Source organism: Bos indicus, chromosome 13 (assembly GCF_029378745.1).
Source record: "Bos indicus isolate NIAB-ARS_2022 breed Sahiwal x Tharparkar chromosome 13, NIAB-ARS_B.indTharparkar_mat_pri_1.0, whole genome shotgun sequence".
Classification (NCBI taxonomy): Eukaryota; Metazoa; Chordata; class Mammalia; order Artiodactyla; family Bovidae; genus Bos; species Bos indicus.
In genome coordinates, this window is record NC_091772.1 from 76,136,510 (window position 1) to 76,155,388 (window position 18,879).

The following is an 18,879-nucleotide window of genomic DNA, read 5'->3' on the forward strand; positions in this document are numbered from 1 at the left end:
TTCTTTCTTGTGGTTATAGTTAACGCTTTTCTGAACTAAGCTTTTTTCCTTGCCATGTGAGCCACTAACTGTTGGTATCAAGTAGAAATAAGGGTCATGGTTAGTAGAGGGCCATTTATTTGGTGACTGAAGAATAGTGGTTGATTTTTAGAGGCTTGAGGGAAATAGCAGCGTTAGTACCTGCTGAGCTGGAGCACCTCATTGCCTCTGACCCTAATACTGCATGTCCTTAAACCCTCATGTAACAGCTTCTCAGTGTTCTTACTGATGAGCTGAGAAATTCTCCAGTTAACTTGTTTGCAGAGATTGTGTGATTCAACAGTATGATTGGTTAATTTTTTTTTTTTTGGAGTGAGGGATGAAATGCCCAAGAAACATCTGATACATATTTTTTTATTATAAAATTCTAAAAATATTGTAATCCCAGCTCTGCCATCTAGTATCTGTGTGTGATCTAGATGCTATTTTAATCTATAAAATGGGAGTAATACATACTTTGGAGAATTGTGAGAAGACTCTTGAGAGTCCCTTGGACTGCAAGGAGATCCAACAAATGATGCTAAAGCTGAAACTCCAGTACTTTGGCCACCTGATGTGAAGAGTTGACTCATTGGAAAAGACTCTGATGCTGGGAGGTATTGGGGGCAAGAGGAGAAGGGGATGACAGAGGATGAGATGGCTGGATGGTATCACTGATTCGATGGACGTGAGTCTGAGTGAACTCTGGAGTTGGTGATGGACTGGGGTGGGAGTCCTGGCATGCTGTGATTCATGGGGTTGCAAAGAGTCGGACACGACTGAGCGACTGAACTGAACTGACTGAAGATTTTCATGGTTTTGATTCTCTACTGATATAATTATTGTCTCTAAAAATTCATTTTGGTGACATCCTGTATCAGCCCAACAAGTAACAATTTAGAAAGTTTAATCTTTAAACTTTTTTGTAGATCAGAATGGAGGAAAATCTAAAATACGACTGCAGGGGTTGAATGTTCCATTTACTCAGTACTTTTTGAGGCATACTTATTGATCACCTGTAATATGCTAGGCACCTTAAGCTCTACTGGAGATCCAGCTTATGTGTAACAGCAAAGTTAAGGAAATAGTACAAAGAATATAGAATAAATTATGTCTTTCAAGTTAAAGAAATGCTGTTATTCACAAAGAGTTTGTTAGAGGATTCAGCTTGTGTTTAACATCAAAGTAAAGAAATAATATCTAAAATTTGGAATATACATTTTTAAATTATATTTTTAAAATAAATGCTATTATTCACTGGATGGTTGGCCGCACAATTTAAAAATAACCTGTGAATGAAACAAAAATATAAAGATAATAGTATTGAGACATAGCTAGTTATTCTATTTCTGTTCATTAAGGAAGAATCACTTTTTAAATATGAAGATTGGAAGTCAAAGCTGAACATGCATTTAACTTTATTTGTAAATAATTTTAAACTTAAAGTTGTAAGGAAAGGAATAGTACAAAGAGTTAAACAGTTTTTGCCCAGCTGAGATTCAACCAGTGTCAGCAATTTGCTAGCCTCCTTTCTAGTCTCTTCTTCCCCCTCTTCCCCCCTCTTCTCCTATCCTTTCTCTCTCACTCACTCACTCATAAGTATGTAAACCCTCCCTCCAACCATTGGAGGGTCCTTTGTGTACATAATGGCCTTTTTGTCCTAAATACTAAGAATAGGGATAGTTTCTTAAATAACCACAGTATAGAAATCAACTTCAGTAAATTTAACATTGGTAAAATACTGTATCTGTTGTCCATATTCTAAATTGTCAATAGATCTAATAATGTTGTTTATAGCATTTTCCCTGTCTAGAGCACAGAATTCAATATAGGATCAAATATTGGATTTAATTATTGTTTCTCTTTAGCTTTCTTTAATCTAGAATACTTAAAGACTTTGTCTTTTATGACATTGTCATTTTTGAAGAATATAGTATTGTGGCATTGTGGAATCTGGTTACCCTGTAAAATCATAACATCGGACCATTATGTAAGTTCTTGTCTCTCCTTTTAACTTATGCTGTGAGGAAAAAAACACCAAGTTCTTGAAACATAACAGCTATTCAGCCATTACTTTTTTTTAACCAAAATTATTGGTAGAATAAATTTTGCTAGTGTTTAATTCATACCTAGGATATCTGTAAAGACGATAATGTAATCTAAAACTCTGATTTTGTTTTTTCTGAAGCTGAATATTTTAAGTTTCTTGTGTGAAATTTTGCTTCTCTGTTGATTTGTCTCTCTTCCTGGCAGGATTGTGCCACCTAGTGGAAGCTTATGTCCTTCTGTGTAGGTCTCAAACTGTGGATAGAATGCAAGATGTGTTTTAACAAATTAAGAAAAAGCAGTTTGGCGTGTTTAAGCTTCTCTGTTGACTTGGAATTCTTTATAACAGCGTCTTCATAAACAAGAATTTAGGACAAATAAATTTCTTGTTGAGGGAAGGCTCACTTCAGTTCAGTTCAGTCGCTCGGTCGTGTCTGACTCTGTGACCCCATGAACCGCAGCACGCCAGGCCTCCCTGTCCATCACCAACTGCCGGAGTTTACCCAAACTCATGTCCAGTGAGTCGGTGATGCCATCTAACCATCTCATCCACTGTCGTCCCCTTCTCCTCCTGCCTTCAGTATTTCCCAACATCAGGCTCTTTTCAAATGAATCAGCTCTTAGCATCAGGTGGCCAAAATGTTGGAGTTTCAACTTCAACATCAGTCCTTCCAGTGAACAACCAGGACTGATTTCCTTTAGGATGGACTGGCTAGATCTCCTTGCAGTCCAAGGGACTCTCAAGAGTCTTCTCCAACACCACAGTTCAAAAGCATTAATTCTTCTGAGCTCAGCTTTCTTTATGTCCAACTCTCACTCCGTACATGACTATTGGACTCCATACATGACTACATACATAGCCTTGACTAGAAGGACCTTTGTTGACAAAGTAATGTCTCTGCTTTTTAATATGCTGTCTAGATTGCTCATAACTTTCCTTCCAAGGAGTAAGCATCTTTTAATTTCATGGCTGCAGTCACCATCCAGTGATTTTGAAGTGCAGAAAAATAAAGTCTGCCACTGTTTCCACTGTTCCCCCATCTATTTCCCATGAAGTGATGGGACTGGATACCATTATCTTAGTTTTCTGAATATTGAGTTTTAAGCCAACTTTTTCACTCTCCTCTTTCACTTTCATCAAGAGGCTCTTTAGTTCTTCTTCCCTTTCTGCCATAAGGGTGGTGTCATGTGCATATCTGATGTTGCTGATATTTCTCCCAGAAATCTTGATTCCAGCTTGTGCTTCATCCAGCCCAGTGTTTCTCATAGTGTACTCTGCATATAAGTTACATGTGCTAAAATTGTGAGTTACTGAGTATTTCTTTTTCCAAGAAGAAATACCCTTATTTTTTAGAAATAACTATTTTTTAAGGTATTTTAGAAATACCTTATTTTTAAAAATACATTGTTTTTATCAATGCAACTTTAATCAAGGCATATTTCCTTTCCACCAGTTAATATCAAAATAGTTGTTGCTCTGTGGATCTTGTGAAAATCCTCCCACCTGGATTTTTCTTGTTGTACATCTGCTTTGTAAGCAGAATGTTTTGGAGCTTACATATTATTTACAGAGTCTCAGCTTATTTTGAAGTAGTGGAAGAAAAACACAGTGGATGATGAATACTAAAGAAATGGTCTACAGGGAAAAAAAAACTACTTTGAAAATAACTTGAAAATAATTTTTATCATTCAAAGACTTTTTACCAATTGGCTAGATAAGATCTTATTTGTATATAAGTATAATTTAGTATTTTATCAATTGGAGAGTTGACAGTCTCTTTTTATTAGATATGAAAAAGATGCCTTGTTCTTTGTGAGATATTCAGTATACACGTTACTTGGTCTTGAGAAACACTTGTTCCAGGGTTGGACATTCTAATTAGTGGAGTATAAACTCTTGAGGTCTTCAGAACAGGTGTGTACTATAAAGAATATTGAGTCTTATCCAGCCATTTAAGGAAAAGTCCTGAATTACAAATTGCAGCCATTCAAGCATATTATGCCTTTATTAGAGTCATGGATATTTTACATGATATCTTATACAAAATAATAAGATATTTTTATCTTACTATTCTCTCTTAGTTGCTAATGCATATTCACGATGAGTGGGTTAGGAGAAAACACCTTGGATCCACTGGCCCCTGATTCACGAAAACGCAAGTTGCCATGTGATCCTCCAGGGCAAGGGTAAGCAATTTATTTCCTGATGCTTCACCAAGATCACCTCCTCTTGCCTTTATTTGTTTGGTTTGAAGATAACATTTCAGCTTTCTGTTATTTGCTTTCTCTGGTTAGATTTTTATTGTTTATTTGTTTAAGTATATACTAACTATGATACTGTAAGAAGCATTTCTCAATGGAGGATGTAGGAGTTACAAATAGATAAGATTATTATAAGTAAGATAAGATTATTACAAGTTAGAATCTTTAGTATCCTTTAAGAACATGTTATAAATTGATATTTTGGCATTTGTGAGGTTTTATCATTCTTTTCCTGAGTGAAGTTAGAAGTTTAAAAAATAGAAATGAAATACTACATTTTATGCAGTGATGCTTCATAGCTTTTGTACTATTTGCCAAGGTCAGTATCACTTAGATTTCACTGTCAGGGTTGCAAAATAAAAAACAATCTTATCATCAATATAATTCATGAGACCTTATTATTAATAAGTAGTTATTGCTGTTTAATTATTTGTTAATTTTACTGTCTCTTTGTGGTAAAGACTATCCCCATTTTCCAGATGATGAAATGAAGCTAACTGACTAAGGCCACCAGGCTAACAACAGGTGGACTTGAGTTTAGGTTTGCACAGATTTCAACTGTATTATACTAGGTCTCCAAGACATTGTTTTGGGAGTCTCTGTGGGCTGAATTTACTTTGCTAGTATATGGATGTAATGGTATTGTGTAGGTACTGATTCTGCTCACAGCTCGATTGTGACTGATATATTTATGGCGTTTTCCCCCCATTTCCCAGCCTTGCCTGCAGTGGTGAAAAGTGGAGACGGGAGCAGGAGAGTAAATATATTGAAGAATTGGCTGAACTAATATCTGCTAATCTTAGTGATATTGACAATTTCAATGTCAAACCAGATAAATGTGCAATTTTAAAGGAAACAGTAAGACAGATACGTCAAATAAAAGAGCAAGGTAATACAAAGTAAGAGAACACTCAAGTCTTTTAGCAGGAACTTGTTAACTGGGTTCACATTTGTCTTTTGCTCCGTTGTTGCTTAGATGGGAACTGCTGTTCCTTGAGGGCTAGTAGCCTCTGTGGGGCTCCATAGTTAGATTAGTTTGACCAGTGGACCAGTTGTGCTCCTTAGGACATAGTCACCAGAATTGGAAGGAGGCCAGGGCTGCTCACCCTGTTATTTGTTAGTTCCCTTTCAGGAAGCAGTGAAATAGTGCTTTTAGTAGGGAAAGAAAATCTAGAGTATCTTCTGCGCTCCTGGGTAACTCAGAAGTTTAATTTTAACCTTTAGAAATTGTAGCATCGTTTTCTTATCAGAAAGCACTGTTTATGTGCGCATGTACACCTGTGTGCCTCTTTGTTCTGGGAACAGTTTGAAGGTGCATTGAGACTGCAACTGATCCATATGCTATTTGTAGTACTGCCTTATGTCTTTTCAGGAAAAGCTATTACCAGTGATGATGATGTTCAGAAAGCTGATGTATCTTCCACAGGACAAGGAGTTATTGATAAAGACTCCTTAGGACCACTCTTACTTCAGGCAAGTATAAGGTTTTAATTCTAAAGTAAGCGGTGTTGAATTAAAAAAAAAAAAGATAAAATTTTGGGTATGAGAGCAAAAAGAAAATGTTTCTTCTCATGAGATAGAACTCAGTATTCTGAATATGATTATAAAATGCTCTTATGTTTAAAATATATGTAACTCATGAGGTCCTATGTACCCCCCTCACCCCCTCACCCCATGCATTTGGGCATATTTTTTTTTATTGACTCAGACTTTTTGGGTGCATTTTCCCATAATTGATAGAATGGCACTATAATTTCATATTTTGGAGGAATTTTTAAGACTTTAGATATTTTTTGTAAGTAGTTGTCTTTAATAAATCTAGTTAACCTGTACTCTACAGAAGGTTTCTCTTCTGTACTTTACAGGTTTCTCTTACTTTAAGTGATGGCTAGAAGCCCTTTGTTAAAGCTCACTTATCAGATAATTTTGTTGCAGTTGGTTTGTTCCAATTACTTTTTAGTGGATCAGTTCAGTTCCTCTTTGTAAATTCTCACTACAAAGTGCTCTAGTTCTTATAGCTTGATTTGATACCAGATGGAAAGGGGGGAAGCATTCAGGGTGTTTTTTTTTTTTTTTTTTTAATTTTTAAAAACTCCTTTGAAGAAGTAATTCTTCAAAAATTAGATTATAAATTAATTCAAATTTTATCTTTACTGTCATCTTTTCAAATCATCTATATTTTTCCTAGAACCCTTTATTGATGTTGCTAATGTTAATAGACATGATGGCTGATAGTCATTAAATCAACAGTTTTTTTCAAATTCTGTTTAGTACTAAGGCTGCCCTAACAAAATGCCACAGGCTGAGTGGCTTAAACAACAGAAATTTATTTTTTACAGTTCTGGAGGCTGGAAGTCCAAGATCAAGGTGTTGGCAGTCTTGGTTTCTCCTGAGACCTGTCTCCTTGACTTGTAGATGGCTGCCTTCTCCTTGTGTCTTCACGTGGCCTTTTCTCTCTGTGTGTGCATTTCTGGTGTCTGTCTCTCTTCTCGTAAGAACACTAGTCCTGTTGGATTAGAGCCCTACTCTTATGACCTCACTTTACTTTAATTACCTCCTAAAAGGCCCTATCTCCAGATAGAGTCACATTGAGCTTTAGGGCTTCAACATACCAATTGTGGTTGGGGGTGGGATACAGTTCAGTCCGTAATAGCCAGTGTTAACATACCCCACTTCAGGCATTGGACGGCTTCCTATTTGTGGTGAATCGTGAAGGAAACATTGTATTTGTGTCAGAAAATGTTACCCAGTACCTACAATATAAGCAAGAGGACCTGGTTAATACAAGTGTCTACAATATATTGCATGAAGAAGATAGAAAGGATTTTCTTAAAAACTTACCAAAATCTACAGGTAAGTTTTTAAAGTATATTTTCCAAGTAAGTTAAAAAATTTTTTTTTCTTAATCATTTCTTAGAAAATTGAATATACTTTTGAAAGTCAAGTGATGACTATATAGAACAGGGAAAGCTGTAAATAACAGAATTTTCAAATATGAATTTAAAATTTGGTATACATTTCATGGGTCTAAGATATACAGTGAGTTACAAAATATGTGAGGTACCTGTTGAATTTGAAATTGAAGTTATTCCAGTGTTTTATATATTGTCGCTTTGAACTGTGTTGTACTGTGGAAGATGTATAATGAGAAAATATATACAGCTTAAATTCTTTTTTTCTTATTGGCAGATAGTTCATTTATAGTTTAAATTCTTGGTAATAGTCATGGACTGAATTGCTAGCCTTTACAAAACTCCTTTCTATTTGTTTCCTAAAGTTAATGGAGTTACCTGGACAAATGAGACCCAGAGACAAAAAAGCCATACATTTAACTGCCGTATGTTGATGAAAATACCACATGACATTCTGGAAGACATAAACACCAGTCCCGAAATGCGCCAGAGATACGAGACGATGCAGTGCTTTGCCCTGTCCCAGCCGCGGGCTATGATGGAGGAAGGGGAAGGTGAGAGCCATCACTTGCCCATGATGTTTTATCAAGCAATAGCAGCCACACTTGTTTAATTCTTCCTAGTGAATTCCACATTCTTACTTGCCTATTGAATAGACGCATCAAAGGTTAACTTTTCTGTTGTAGACTTGCAGTCCTGTATGATCTGTGTGGCACGCCGCATTACCACTGGAGAAAGAGCATTTCCATCAAGTCCTGAGAGCTTTATCACTAGACACGATCTTTCAGGTAGAAACTGTGCATGTGTATACATTTGTTCATTTTGGGAAGTTTTATAAGTTAACTTTTTACAGCCTGTTCTGTCTTTTAAGTGCCCACGCCCACTGTCATGAATACTTTGCATGGATTATTTCTGATGTTTGTTACACAACCCTGAAGGAGACTCACTTAAACTGTAGGCATTTGAGTTGGGTGTGTTTGACACTTCAAATCCCTCAAATAAACCCAACAACAAAAAAAGGTAGAGGTACCTGGCTTTCTCTTCAAATTGCATTTCAAATCAGAAGCCAGTATTTCTTTTCTGTAACTTCAAACTCATTTTTTATAAACACTTTTCACAAATGTGGGTAATTTAATGAGAATTACTGGGAGTAATTCTTGACCTGATCATGAATTTTTAATTTTGGCCTGCCCTTTTGCCTATGAGAGTAAAGAATGAAAGCCATTGTAGTTAAATAAGGCACAATGATGAAATTAAACACAGTGGCAATTTTATGTTTAATAGGGAAAGTTATTACTATAGACACCAATTCACTGAGATCCTCCATGAGACCTGGCTTTGAAGACATAATCCGAAGGTGTATCCAGAGATTTTTTAGTCTTAATGATGGGCAGTCATGGTCCCAGAAACGTCACTATCAAGAAGGTAAGGAATTTGGAGGTTGATTCTTGATCTCATTTGTCATCACGTTTGGGTGCTGTCAGCTTAGTTCAGTTCAGTCGCTCAGTGGTGTCTGACTCTTTGCAACCCCATGAATCACAGCACACCAGGCCTCCCTGTCCATCACCAACTCCCGGAGTTCACTCAGACTCAGTACATCGAGTCAGTGATGCCATCCAGCCATCTCATCCTCTGTCGTCCCCTTCTCCTCCTGCCCCCAATCCCTCCCAGCATCAGAGTCTTTTCCAATGAGTCAACTCTTCGCATGAGGTGGCCAAAGTACTGGAGTTTCAGCTTTAGCATCATTCTTTCCAAAGAAATCCCAGGGCTGATCTCCTTCAGAATGGACTGGTTGGATCTCCTTGCAGTCCAAGGGACTCTCAAGAGTCTTCTCCAACACCACAGTTCAAAAGCATCAATTCTTCAGCGCTCAGCTTTCTTCACAGTCCAACTCTCACATCCATACATGACCACTGGAAAAACCATAGCCTTGACTAGACAGACCTTTGTTGGCAAAGTAATGTCTCTGCTTTTGAATATGCTATCTAGGTTGGTCATAACTTTCCTTCCAAGGAGTAAGCGTCTTTTAATTTCATGGCTGCAGTCACCATCTGCAGTGATTTTGGAGCCCAGAAAAATAAAGTCGGACACTGTTTCCACTGTTTTGCCATCTATTTCCCATGAAGTGACGGGACCAGATGCCATGATCTTCATTTTCTGAATGTTGAGTTTTAAGCCAACTATTACACTCTCCTCTTTCACCTTCATCAAGAGGCTATAGAGCCTTAAATATATATATATATATATACACACACATATGTGACAGTAGTTGTTTTCGTTTGTGTCGGGGAGGAAAATGATTGTTGAACATTGTTATTTTAGCCTGTTCCTAATTTTGGTGAGATTCAGTCTTTTGCTGGATTTTGAGGATGTTGGACTTGCATATTTACTTTCTTTTTTCCTCTGTATGTGTTTGTTTTGCCAATTGTATTTGCAACTAATAGGATATTTTCCCCAACAGCTTATATCCATGGCCATGCAGAAACCCCGCTGTATCGATTCTCTTTGGCTGATGGCACTATAGTGACTGCGCAAACAAAAAGCAAACTATTCCGAAATCCTGTAACAAATGACCGTCATGGCTTTGTCTCAACCCACTTTCTTCAGAGGTAATGGTTGGTTACTGTGAGTTCTCATATTAAATGCGTCAGTATTCTCAAGATGCTTTATTGTTAATGTAAAAAGGGAGAAAAATTAATGTGGAAAAATAGGTTGTTGGGTTTGCTCAAGTGCACTTAGATTCCTGTCGTATGGTGTTTGTTTTTTTAAGGTTACATTTCTATGTGAGAGTGAGAATTTGTTCATCAAACAATTCCTGGGAAAGCTGGAGGATAGGAAGGCTAATGAGTAAAAGAATACATAAAATCTGACTATCTGTGTTACTTTTCATTTCTAATGATACATTACTTTTAAGAATGGAATTTAAAATTTGGAGGTAGACTTCAAGAAGAAATGGTTACTGTTGCTGTTGCTAACAGTAAATGAGCAACACATGAAGGAGCAGGATATTCACCCATAAATTATCTCGAGTAATTTGTAGGCACCTCCAGGTTAACCCCTCAGTATAGGGGAATTGCATAGGGAAAAGCCCCACCGAGATTCCAGCTAATGCAACTTTGGGTCCTTTATGGTGCTCTCATGGTGTCACTCATTAGATTCTGTGGCTTATTAAAATGTATGTTATTAGATTAATGACTGATCAATATTTAAATTGTTATGGTCACTAGGTATTGGAATGATGCTCAAGAAGTTAAGTTTCTGGGACTTTTCATCCTTTTTTTTTTTTTTAATCAGACTCAGGCTTTTAACACATGCCTGTAATTAAAAATTTTAAACTTACTTGGCTGTTTTGGGCCTTCGTTGTGGCTTGTGGGCTCAGTAGTTGCTGTGTACAGGCTTGGTAGCCCAGTGCCATGGGGGCTCTTAGTTCCCCAACCACAGGTTGAACTGGCTTCCCCTGCGCTGGAAGGCAAATTCTTCATCATCGGTCCACCAGGGGCGTCCCCATGCCTGTAATTTTTTAGTAGAACTCTGATGTTCTGTTTCTTTGCAGGGAACAGAATGGGTATAGACCAAACCCGAATCCTGTTGGACAAGGCATTAGGCCTCCAGCAGCTGGATGCAACAATTCAGTAGGCGGCATGAGTATGTCACCAAATCCAGGCTTACAGATGCTGAGCAGCAGGACTTACGGCTTAACTGATGCTGGCACCGCGGGGCAGATGAGTGGAGCCAGGTATGGGGCTTCCGGTAGCATAGCCTCCATGAACCCCGGGCCAGGCATGCAGTCACCATCTTCCTACCAGAACAGTACCTACGGTCTCAACATGAGTAGCCCTCCACACGGGAGCCCTGGTCTCGGCTCCAGCCAGCAGAATATCATGATTTCTCCTCGTAATCGAGGGAGTCCAAAGATGGCCTCACACCAGTTTTCTCCTGTTGCAGGTATTTGTGTTGCATTTTGTTTTATTTTTTAGTAATTCTTTTCTTTCCATACCACTGTAATTCTTGTTAATTTATTTTAAAATAGAAACTTTGAACTGGTAAGTGGTGTTTTTTACAGCATATGATAGTTTATTTCTTTTCCTGATTTTTTTTCCAAATCCAGGCGTGCACTCTCCCATGGGATCTTCTGGCAATACCGTGAGTCACAGCTTTTCTAGCAGCTCTCTGAGTGCCCTTCAAGCTATCAGTGAGGGCGTGGGGACTTCTCTTTTATCTACACTGTCTTCGCCAGGTCCCAAATTGGATAATTCCCCTAATATGAATATAACTCAACCAAGTAAAGTGAACAGTCAGGATTCCAAGAGTCCCCTAGGCTTGTATTGCGACCAGAATCCAGTGGAGAGTTCAGTGTGTCAGTCAAATAGCAGAGATCACATTAACGACAAAGAAAGTAAGGAGAGCGGTGTGGAAGGGTCTGAGAATCAGCGGGCTCCTCTGGAAAGCAAAGGTCACAAAAAGTTGCTGCAGTTACTCACCTGTTCTTCTGATGACCGGGGTCATTCCTCCTTGACCAACTCCCCCCTGGACTCAAGTTGTAAAGACTCTTCCATTAGTGTCACCAGCCCCTCTGGGGTCTCCTCTTCCACCTCCGGAGGTGTATCCTCCACATCCAACATGCATGGGTCACTGCTGCAAGAGAAGCACCGGATTTTGCACAAGTTGCTCCAGAATGGAAATTCACCAGCAGAAGTAGCCAAGATTACCGCTGAAGCCACTGGGAAGGACACCAGCAGTACGACGTCTTGTGTAGAAGGAAACGTCAAGCAGGAGCAACTCAGTCCTAAGAAAAAGGAAAGTAATGCTCTGCTTAGGTATCTGCTGGACAGGGACGATCCTAGTGACACACTTGCCAAAGAGCTCCAGCCCAAAGTGGAAGGCGTGGACAGTAAGATGAGTCAGTGCAGCAGCTCCGCCATTCCGAGCTCAAGTCAAGAGAAAGATGCTAAAATTAAGACAGAAACAAATGAAGAGGTAACTTGTCTTCTGCATATTCCAGCTTGATCCTTATATTTCATCTTTTCTGTGTTTTAAAGGGTTATACACAAATTCTTACTTTGTTTTTTAGGTTTATTTAATGGAGATTAATCTGGAACTGTCATTTTTTTGGTAACTCTTCTGAGCATCAGTAAAGTATATTATGTAATTTAGAAATATCAGATGTGTACGCTTTCAAATGTGACTTCACCTCATTAGCAGCCAATTTGAAATTTTTCATGAAGGTTTTTGTTGGAATGAGCACATTAGGTCATGAAGTGTATAGAAGAAATGGGAAAAAACCTTCTGAATTAAGGAAGATAATTTTGATTTTTACCTAAAGTCAAGTTTCATGTACATGATCACATTCTGTACAAACATTTCCCGGATACTGTGTAACGTCTCTGGGAGACACTAATATGCACCTGAGAAAATTAAAGTCTTGGAGAAGTTCTACTGTTAGGATGTCTGTTTAATTTTTTTGTGTTTCCCAAATGTACTGATCAAAAACCCTTTTTAAAGCATAGCTATGAATTTGTTGAACGTCAGCTTGTCTTTATTATTAATCGTATGTGTTTTCAGAAGTATGTGTAGAGGCAGACGTTGCTGTCAGCTCATGATTCTGACTAATGTTTGCTGGAAAATATCCTTCAGTTTGAGAATTAAATATCTAGAGTAAATTTAAAAGTGCCCCTTTGGAAGCATTTCCAAACCTATCGATTTATCTCAGGATTTGAATCTGTGTTTGACTTTTAAGGTGGAAATGTAGGGATAGTCATAATCAGCCAGCCTCTACGCTGGGCATTACCGTTTAGGATAACTATTGTATTTCACTTGTTCCTGTTTCGTTTCTTCTGATGAATATGTTTATACCTATGTATCTCGTAATGAACACTGGTTAATTAAAAAAAAATATTTTCAGGGATCCGGAGACTTGGATAATCTAGATGCTATTCTTGGTGATCTGACTAATTCTGACTTCTACAATAATTCCATACCCACAAGTGGTAGTAACCTGGGAACTAAGCCACAGATGTTTCAAGGAGCTAATTCTCTGGGTAAGAAAGAACTAGATTTTATTCTTGCCGCCTTTTGAACTTTTCTGCACACCTGTGTGTACTCTTACATTAAGACTAGGACCCAACTTTAAAACGTGTACTCTGCCTTAGTTTTTTTTTTTTTTTTTACTAATTTATAACGTAGGTGCTTTAAAAACCTTTTTGTACAGTTGCCTATTTCTAACTAATATGGGGCCAGCAATCATGTAACTTATAGGAAAATATTCTTCTTTGGTTGCTACAGGGGAGTCGTAGGTTCTCGCTCCTTACTAGTACCTTTATTTGTCTTGGCCACAGAGAATCAGATTAAAAAGCAAATCAAAACTTGTCCTTTGATACTAATTTACTTTGGTGTTTGCTGGTTTCACCTAACTTTTTGCCTGTACCTGAGTACTTTTAGATTCATCAGCGTAACAAGGATATATTACAGGTATCAATTGAAAAAGAGTAATCCCACAATTATCTGGAAAGGTGGTTATTCATTTTTAGTGGCACTGTTTCCTCAACTATAATGCATAGATAATTAGATCAGTCTAATGGATTGGGAAAAAAATTTGGAAACTTTATGTTATAGTCCTTATTTGACTAGAAGCAACTTATCTGGTTATATTTAAATGTAAAATTTTAAACTTTAAGTATGCATATTGAAGAACTTCCAGGACCTTGAAACGTTGGTAAAATCTTTACTATTTAATATAAAGTGAAGCTGAATGTGAATGACTATGTCAGGCTGTAGAAAAGTGCCCAGTACTTCAGCAAACACCAGGACTCTTGTTTTTTTACTTTATTTGAAATAGGAGGCCAATTTTCTTTATTCTTTTGAATTTCTTTTGGTGCTAAGTGTTTATTTTGTAAAAAAAGACAGTGTTCATTTTGGGAAGAAAGATATTCTTGGGTGGGTGGTATTGGTATTTATGTTTTGTACTTAATTATGTACTGCACCATCAGAAGATACTTATGTATCATGCTTCTGTGTTTTTAACAGGTTTGAGGAGTCCACAGCCTGTACAGTCTGTCCGTCCTCCGTATAACCGGGCAGTATCTCTAGACAGTCCTGTTTCCGTTGGCTCAAGTCCTCCAGTAAAGAATATTGGTGCTTTCCCCATGTTACCAAAGCAACCCATGTTGGGCGGCAATCCAAGAATGATGGATAATCAGGAAAATTACGGCTCAAATATGGGTATGTTATTTCTAATTAATATCAGTTCAGTTCAGTCGCTCAGTTGTGTCTGACTCTTTGTGACCCCATGGACTGCAGCATGCCAGGCTTCCCTGTCCATCACCAACTCCTAGAGCTTGCTCAAACTCATGTCCATCGCGTCAGTGATGCCATCCAACCATCTCATCCTCTATCGTTCCCTTCTCCTCCTGCGTTCAGTCTTTCCCAGCATCAGGGTCTAATTTAAATTTCTTTTGGGAAAAGCAAATTTAAAATACTTACAGCCACTGAAATAGAGTTAAATAGGATTTTGAATAACAGGAGCATGTTTCTTTTATGAGCATCCTTCGCTTATTCTGTGTCTTGGTGATTTAAACTCTCAAGGAGGCTTTCTGTCCAAGGCATTTTCTTTTATTTTTTGGCTGTGCCATGTGGCATGTGGAATTTTAGTTCCACAACCAGGGACTGAACCTGGGTCCCCTGCATTGGGGACGTGGAGTCTTCACAATAAAGCAAGTCGTGAATTTTTTGATTTCCTAGTGCATAATAGGTTGCATTATACTGTAGTCTCACTTTTTTTTTTTTTGAATTATATAGTTCTGGCTGTGCTGGGTCTTCATTGCTGTGTGGACTTATCTCTAGTTTTGGCGAATGGGCACTAGTGTCTAGTTGTGGTGTGTGGGCTTCTCGTTGTGGTGGCTTCAGTTGTGGTGGTGCACAGACTCTAGGTACGTAGACTTCGGTACTTAACAGCTCCTAGGCTCTAGAGCCGGAGAAGGCAATGGCACCCCACTCCAGTACTCTTGCCTGGAAAATCCCATGGATGGAGGAGCCTGGTAGGCTGCAGTCCATGGGGTCGCGAAGAGTCGGGCATGACTGAGCGATTTCACTTTCACTTTTCACTTTCATACATTGGAGAAGGCAATGGCACCCCACTCCAGTGTTCTTGCCTGGAGAATCTCAGGGACGGTGGAGCCTGATGGGCTGCCGTCTATGGGGTTGCACAGAGTGGGACACGACTGAAGCGACTTAGCAGCAGCAGCAGCAGCAGGCTCTAGAGCACAGACTCGATAGTTGTGGCATATGGACTTAGCTGCTTTAAGGCATGTGGGATCTTCCCGGACCAGAGATTGAACCAGGGATCCTCCTGAATTGGCAGGTGGATTCTTTACCATTGAGTCATCAGGGAAGCCTATACTGTAGTCTCTTAAGTGTGCAATAGTATTATGTCTAAAAAAGAATGTTGTTTGTGTCCAGCTCTTTGTGACCCCATAGACTGTAGCACGGCAGGCCTCCCTGTCCTTCACCATCTCCCGAAGTTTGCCCAAGTTCATGTCTATTGCATTGGTAATGCCATCCATCCATCTCATCCTCTGATGCTGCCCTCTTCTCCTTCTGCCCTCAGTCTTTCCCAGCATCAAGGACTTTTCCAGTGAGTCGGCTGTTCACATCAGATGACCAAAATATTGGAGGTTCAGCATCAGTCCTTCGAATGAGTGTTCAGGGTTGATTTCCCTTGAGATTGACTGGTTTGATCTTCTTGCTTTCCAAGGGACTTTCAGGAGTCTTCTCCAGCAGCACAGTTCAAAGGCATCAGTTCTTTGGCGTTCTGCCTTCTTTATGGTCCAGCTCTCACAACCGTACGTGACCACTGGGAAGACCATAGCCTTGACTGTATGGACCTTTGTCAGCAGAGTAATGTCTCTGCTTTTCAACACACTGTCTAGGTTTTTCATAGCTTTCCTGCCAAGAAGCAGCTGTCTTCTGATTTCCTGGCTTCAGTCATCATCTGCAGTGATTTTTGGATCCCAAGAAGAGGAAATCTGTCACTGCTTCCACCTTTTCCCCTTCTGTTTGCCTTGAAGTAATGGGGCCAGATGCCATGATCTTAGTCTTTTTAATAGTTAGTTCTAAGCTGGCTCTTTCACCTTCCTCCTTCACCATCATCAAGAGTCTTTTCGCTTTCTGCTGTTAGAATGGTATCATCCGCATATCTGAGGTTGTTGATGTTTTTCCCGCCTATCTTGATTCCAGCTTGTAATTCATCCAGCCCAGCATTTCTCATGATTTGCTCATCATATAGGTTAAACAGACAGGGTGACAGCAGAAAGTGCTGTTGTGCTCCTTTCTTAATCTTGAGCCAATCACTTGTTCCATACAGGGTTCTAACAGTTGCTTCTTGATCTGCATACAGGTTTCTCAGGAGACAGATAAGATGGTCTGGTATTTCCATCTCTTTAAGAGCTTTCCATGGTTTGTTATGATTGACACAAAGGCTTTAGCTTAGTCATTGAAACAGAGATAGATGTTTTTCTGGAATTCCCTAGCTTTCTCTATGATCCAGCAAATGTTGGCAGTCGGATCTCTGGTTCCTCTTCCTTTTCTACCCAGCTTGGACTTCTGGAAGTTCTTGGTTAGCGTAATGCAGAAGCCTAGCATGCAAAATTTTAACCTTGACCTTACTAGCATTGGAGATGAGTGCAATTGTCCGATGATTAGCACATTCTTTAGTACTACCCTTCTTGGGAATTGGGATGAGGATTGACCTTTTCTAGTCCTGTGGCCGATGCTAGGTCTTCCAGATTTGCTTACATATTGAATGTAGCACCTTGATGGCATGATTCTTTAGGGTTTTGAATAGCTCTACTGGAATTCCATTGCATCTGCTAGCTTTATTAACAGCAAGATTCCTAAGGCCCACTTGACTTCAGTCTCGAGAACATCTGGCTCTGGGTAACTGACCACACCATCATAGTCATGTGGTTCATTAAGGTCTTTTTATGGTTCTCCTCTGTATTCTTTTCATCTCTGTCTCTTCAGTGTCTACTAGGTCTCTACCATTTCTGTCCTTTATTGTGCCTATCTTTGGGCAAAATGTTCCCTTGATATTTCCAGTTTTCCTGAAGAGGTGTCTGGTCTTTCTCCTTTTGTTTTCTTCTAGTTTTATGTACTGTTCATTGAAGAAGGCCATCTTGCCTCTCTGTTCTGTTCTTTGGAACTCTTCATTTAGTTGGATGTACCTTTCCCTTTCTCCCTTGCTTTTCATTTCTCTTCTTTCTTCAGCTATTTGTAAAGCCTCCTTAGTTAACCACTTTGCCTTCTTGCTTTTCCTTTTCTTTGGAATGATTTTGTTTGCTGTCTCCTGTACAGTATTATGGGCCTCCGTCCATAGGTCTTCAGGCATACTGTTAGCTAGATCTAATGCCTTGAGTCTTACTCATTACTCCACTGTATTTTGATAGGGGAGTTGACTTAAGTCCTACCTGGCAGGCCTAGTGGTTATTCCCGCTTTCTTTAGTTTAAGCCTGAATTTTGATATGAGAAGTTTGATGATCCGAGCCACAGTCAGCTTCATGTCTTGTTTTTGCTGCCTGTATACAGCTTCTCCATCTTTGGCTACAAAGAATGTAATCACCTTGATTTTGATATTGACCATTTAGTGATGTCCATGTGTAAAGTCATCTCTTGTGTTGTTGAAACAGGATGTTTGCTATGACAAGTGCATTCTCTTGGCAGAATTCAGTTAGCCTTTGCCTTGCTTCATTTTGTTCTCCAGGGCCCAAACTTGCCCATTACTCCAGGTATCTCTTGACTTCCTACTTTTGCATTCCAATCCCCAGTGATGAATAGACCATCTTTTTTTGGTGTTAGTTCTAGGAATTCTTCTAGGTCTTCATAGAACTGATCAATTTCAGCTTTTTCGACCTTATTGGTAGGGGCATAGATTTGAATTGCTGCGATGTTGAATGGCTTGCCTTGGAAATGAACCAAGATCATTCTTTCATTTTTGAGGTTGCACCCAAGTACTGCATTTTAGACTCTTTCGTTGATTATGAGGACTACTCCATTTCTTCTATGGGATTCTTGCCCGCAGTAGTAGATATAATGGTCACCTAAATACACCCATTCCCGTCCATTTTAGTTCAATGTTTTCTAAGATCTCGATGTTTATTCTTGCCATCTCCTGCTTGACTACATCCAATTTACCTTGATTCGTGTACCCTAATATTCCAGGTTCCTGTGCAATACTGTTCTATACTGCATCGGATTTTACTTTGATCACCAGACACATCCACAACTGAGTGTTGTTTTCGCTTTGGCCCAACCTCTGCATTCTTTCTGGGGCTGTTAGTAGTTGTCCTCCACTCTTCCGCAGGAGCATACTGGACACCTTCAGACCTGGGGGACTCATCTTTTGGTGTCATATCTTTTTGATATGAAGCTATGAGCCATGCTGTATAGGGCCACCCCATATGGACAGGTCATAGCAGAGCGTTCTGACAAAACGTGATCTACTAGAGGAGAGAATGGCAAATCACATCTGTATACTTGCTGTTAGAAACTCATGAACCGTATCAAAAAGAATGTACATACTTTAACTTAAAAACATGTTATTGCTAAAATATGCTAGCCATCATATGACAACACAGGGTTGCACAGATCT

At 39.1% G+C, this 18,879-nt stretch overlaps 1 protein-coding gene across 6 annotated transcripts in view; it reads left to right on the forward strand.

Moving 5' to 3' along the window:
- Positions 1–18,879, forward strand: part of NCOA3 (nuclear receptor coactivator 3) — a 119,139-nt gene that overhangs the window by 83,440 nt on the left and 16,820 nt on the right. For all 6 annotated transcript variants that reach the window (XM_070801830.1, XM_070801827.1, XM_070801832.1 and 3 more), the window contains 12 exons: positions 4,147–4,251; positions 5,043–5,215; positions 5,699–5,799; positions 7,005–7,179; positions 7,604–7,792; positions 7,925–8,026; positions 8,523–8,663; positions 9,700–9,847; positions 10,792–11,183; positions 11,347–12,215; positions 13,141–13,276; positions 14,262–14,456. In XM_070801830.1, the coding sequence (XP_070657931.1) occupies positions 4,166–4,251; positions 5,043–5,215; positions 5,699–5,799; positions 7,005–7,179; positions 7,604–7,792; positions 7,925–8,026; positions 8,523–8,663; positions 9,700–9,847; positions 10,792–11,183; positions 11,347–12,215; positions 13,141–13,276; positions 14,262–14,456 (2,707 nt within the window). In that variant the 5' untranslated portion in view covers positions 4,147–4,165. The remainder of the gene's footprint in view (positions 1–4,146; positions 4,252–5,042; positions 5,216–5,698; positions 5,800–7,004; positions 7,180–7,603; positions 7,793–7,924; positions 8,027–8,522; positions 8,664–9,699; positions 9,848–10,791; positions 11,184–11,346; positions 12,216–13,140; positions 13,277–14,261; positions 14,457–18,879) is intronic.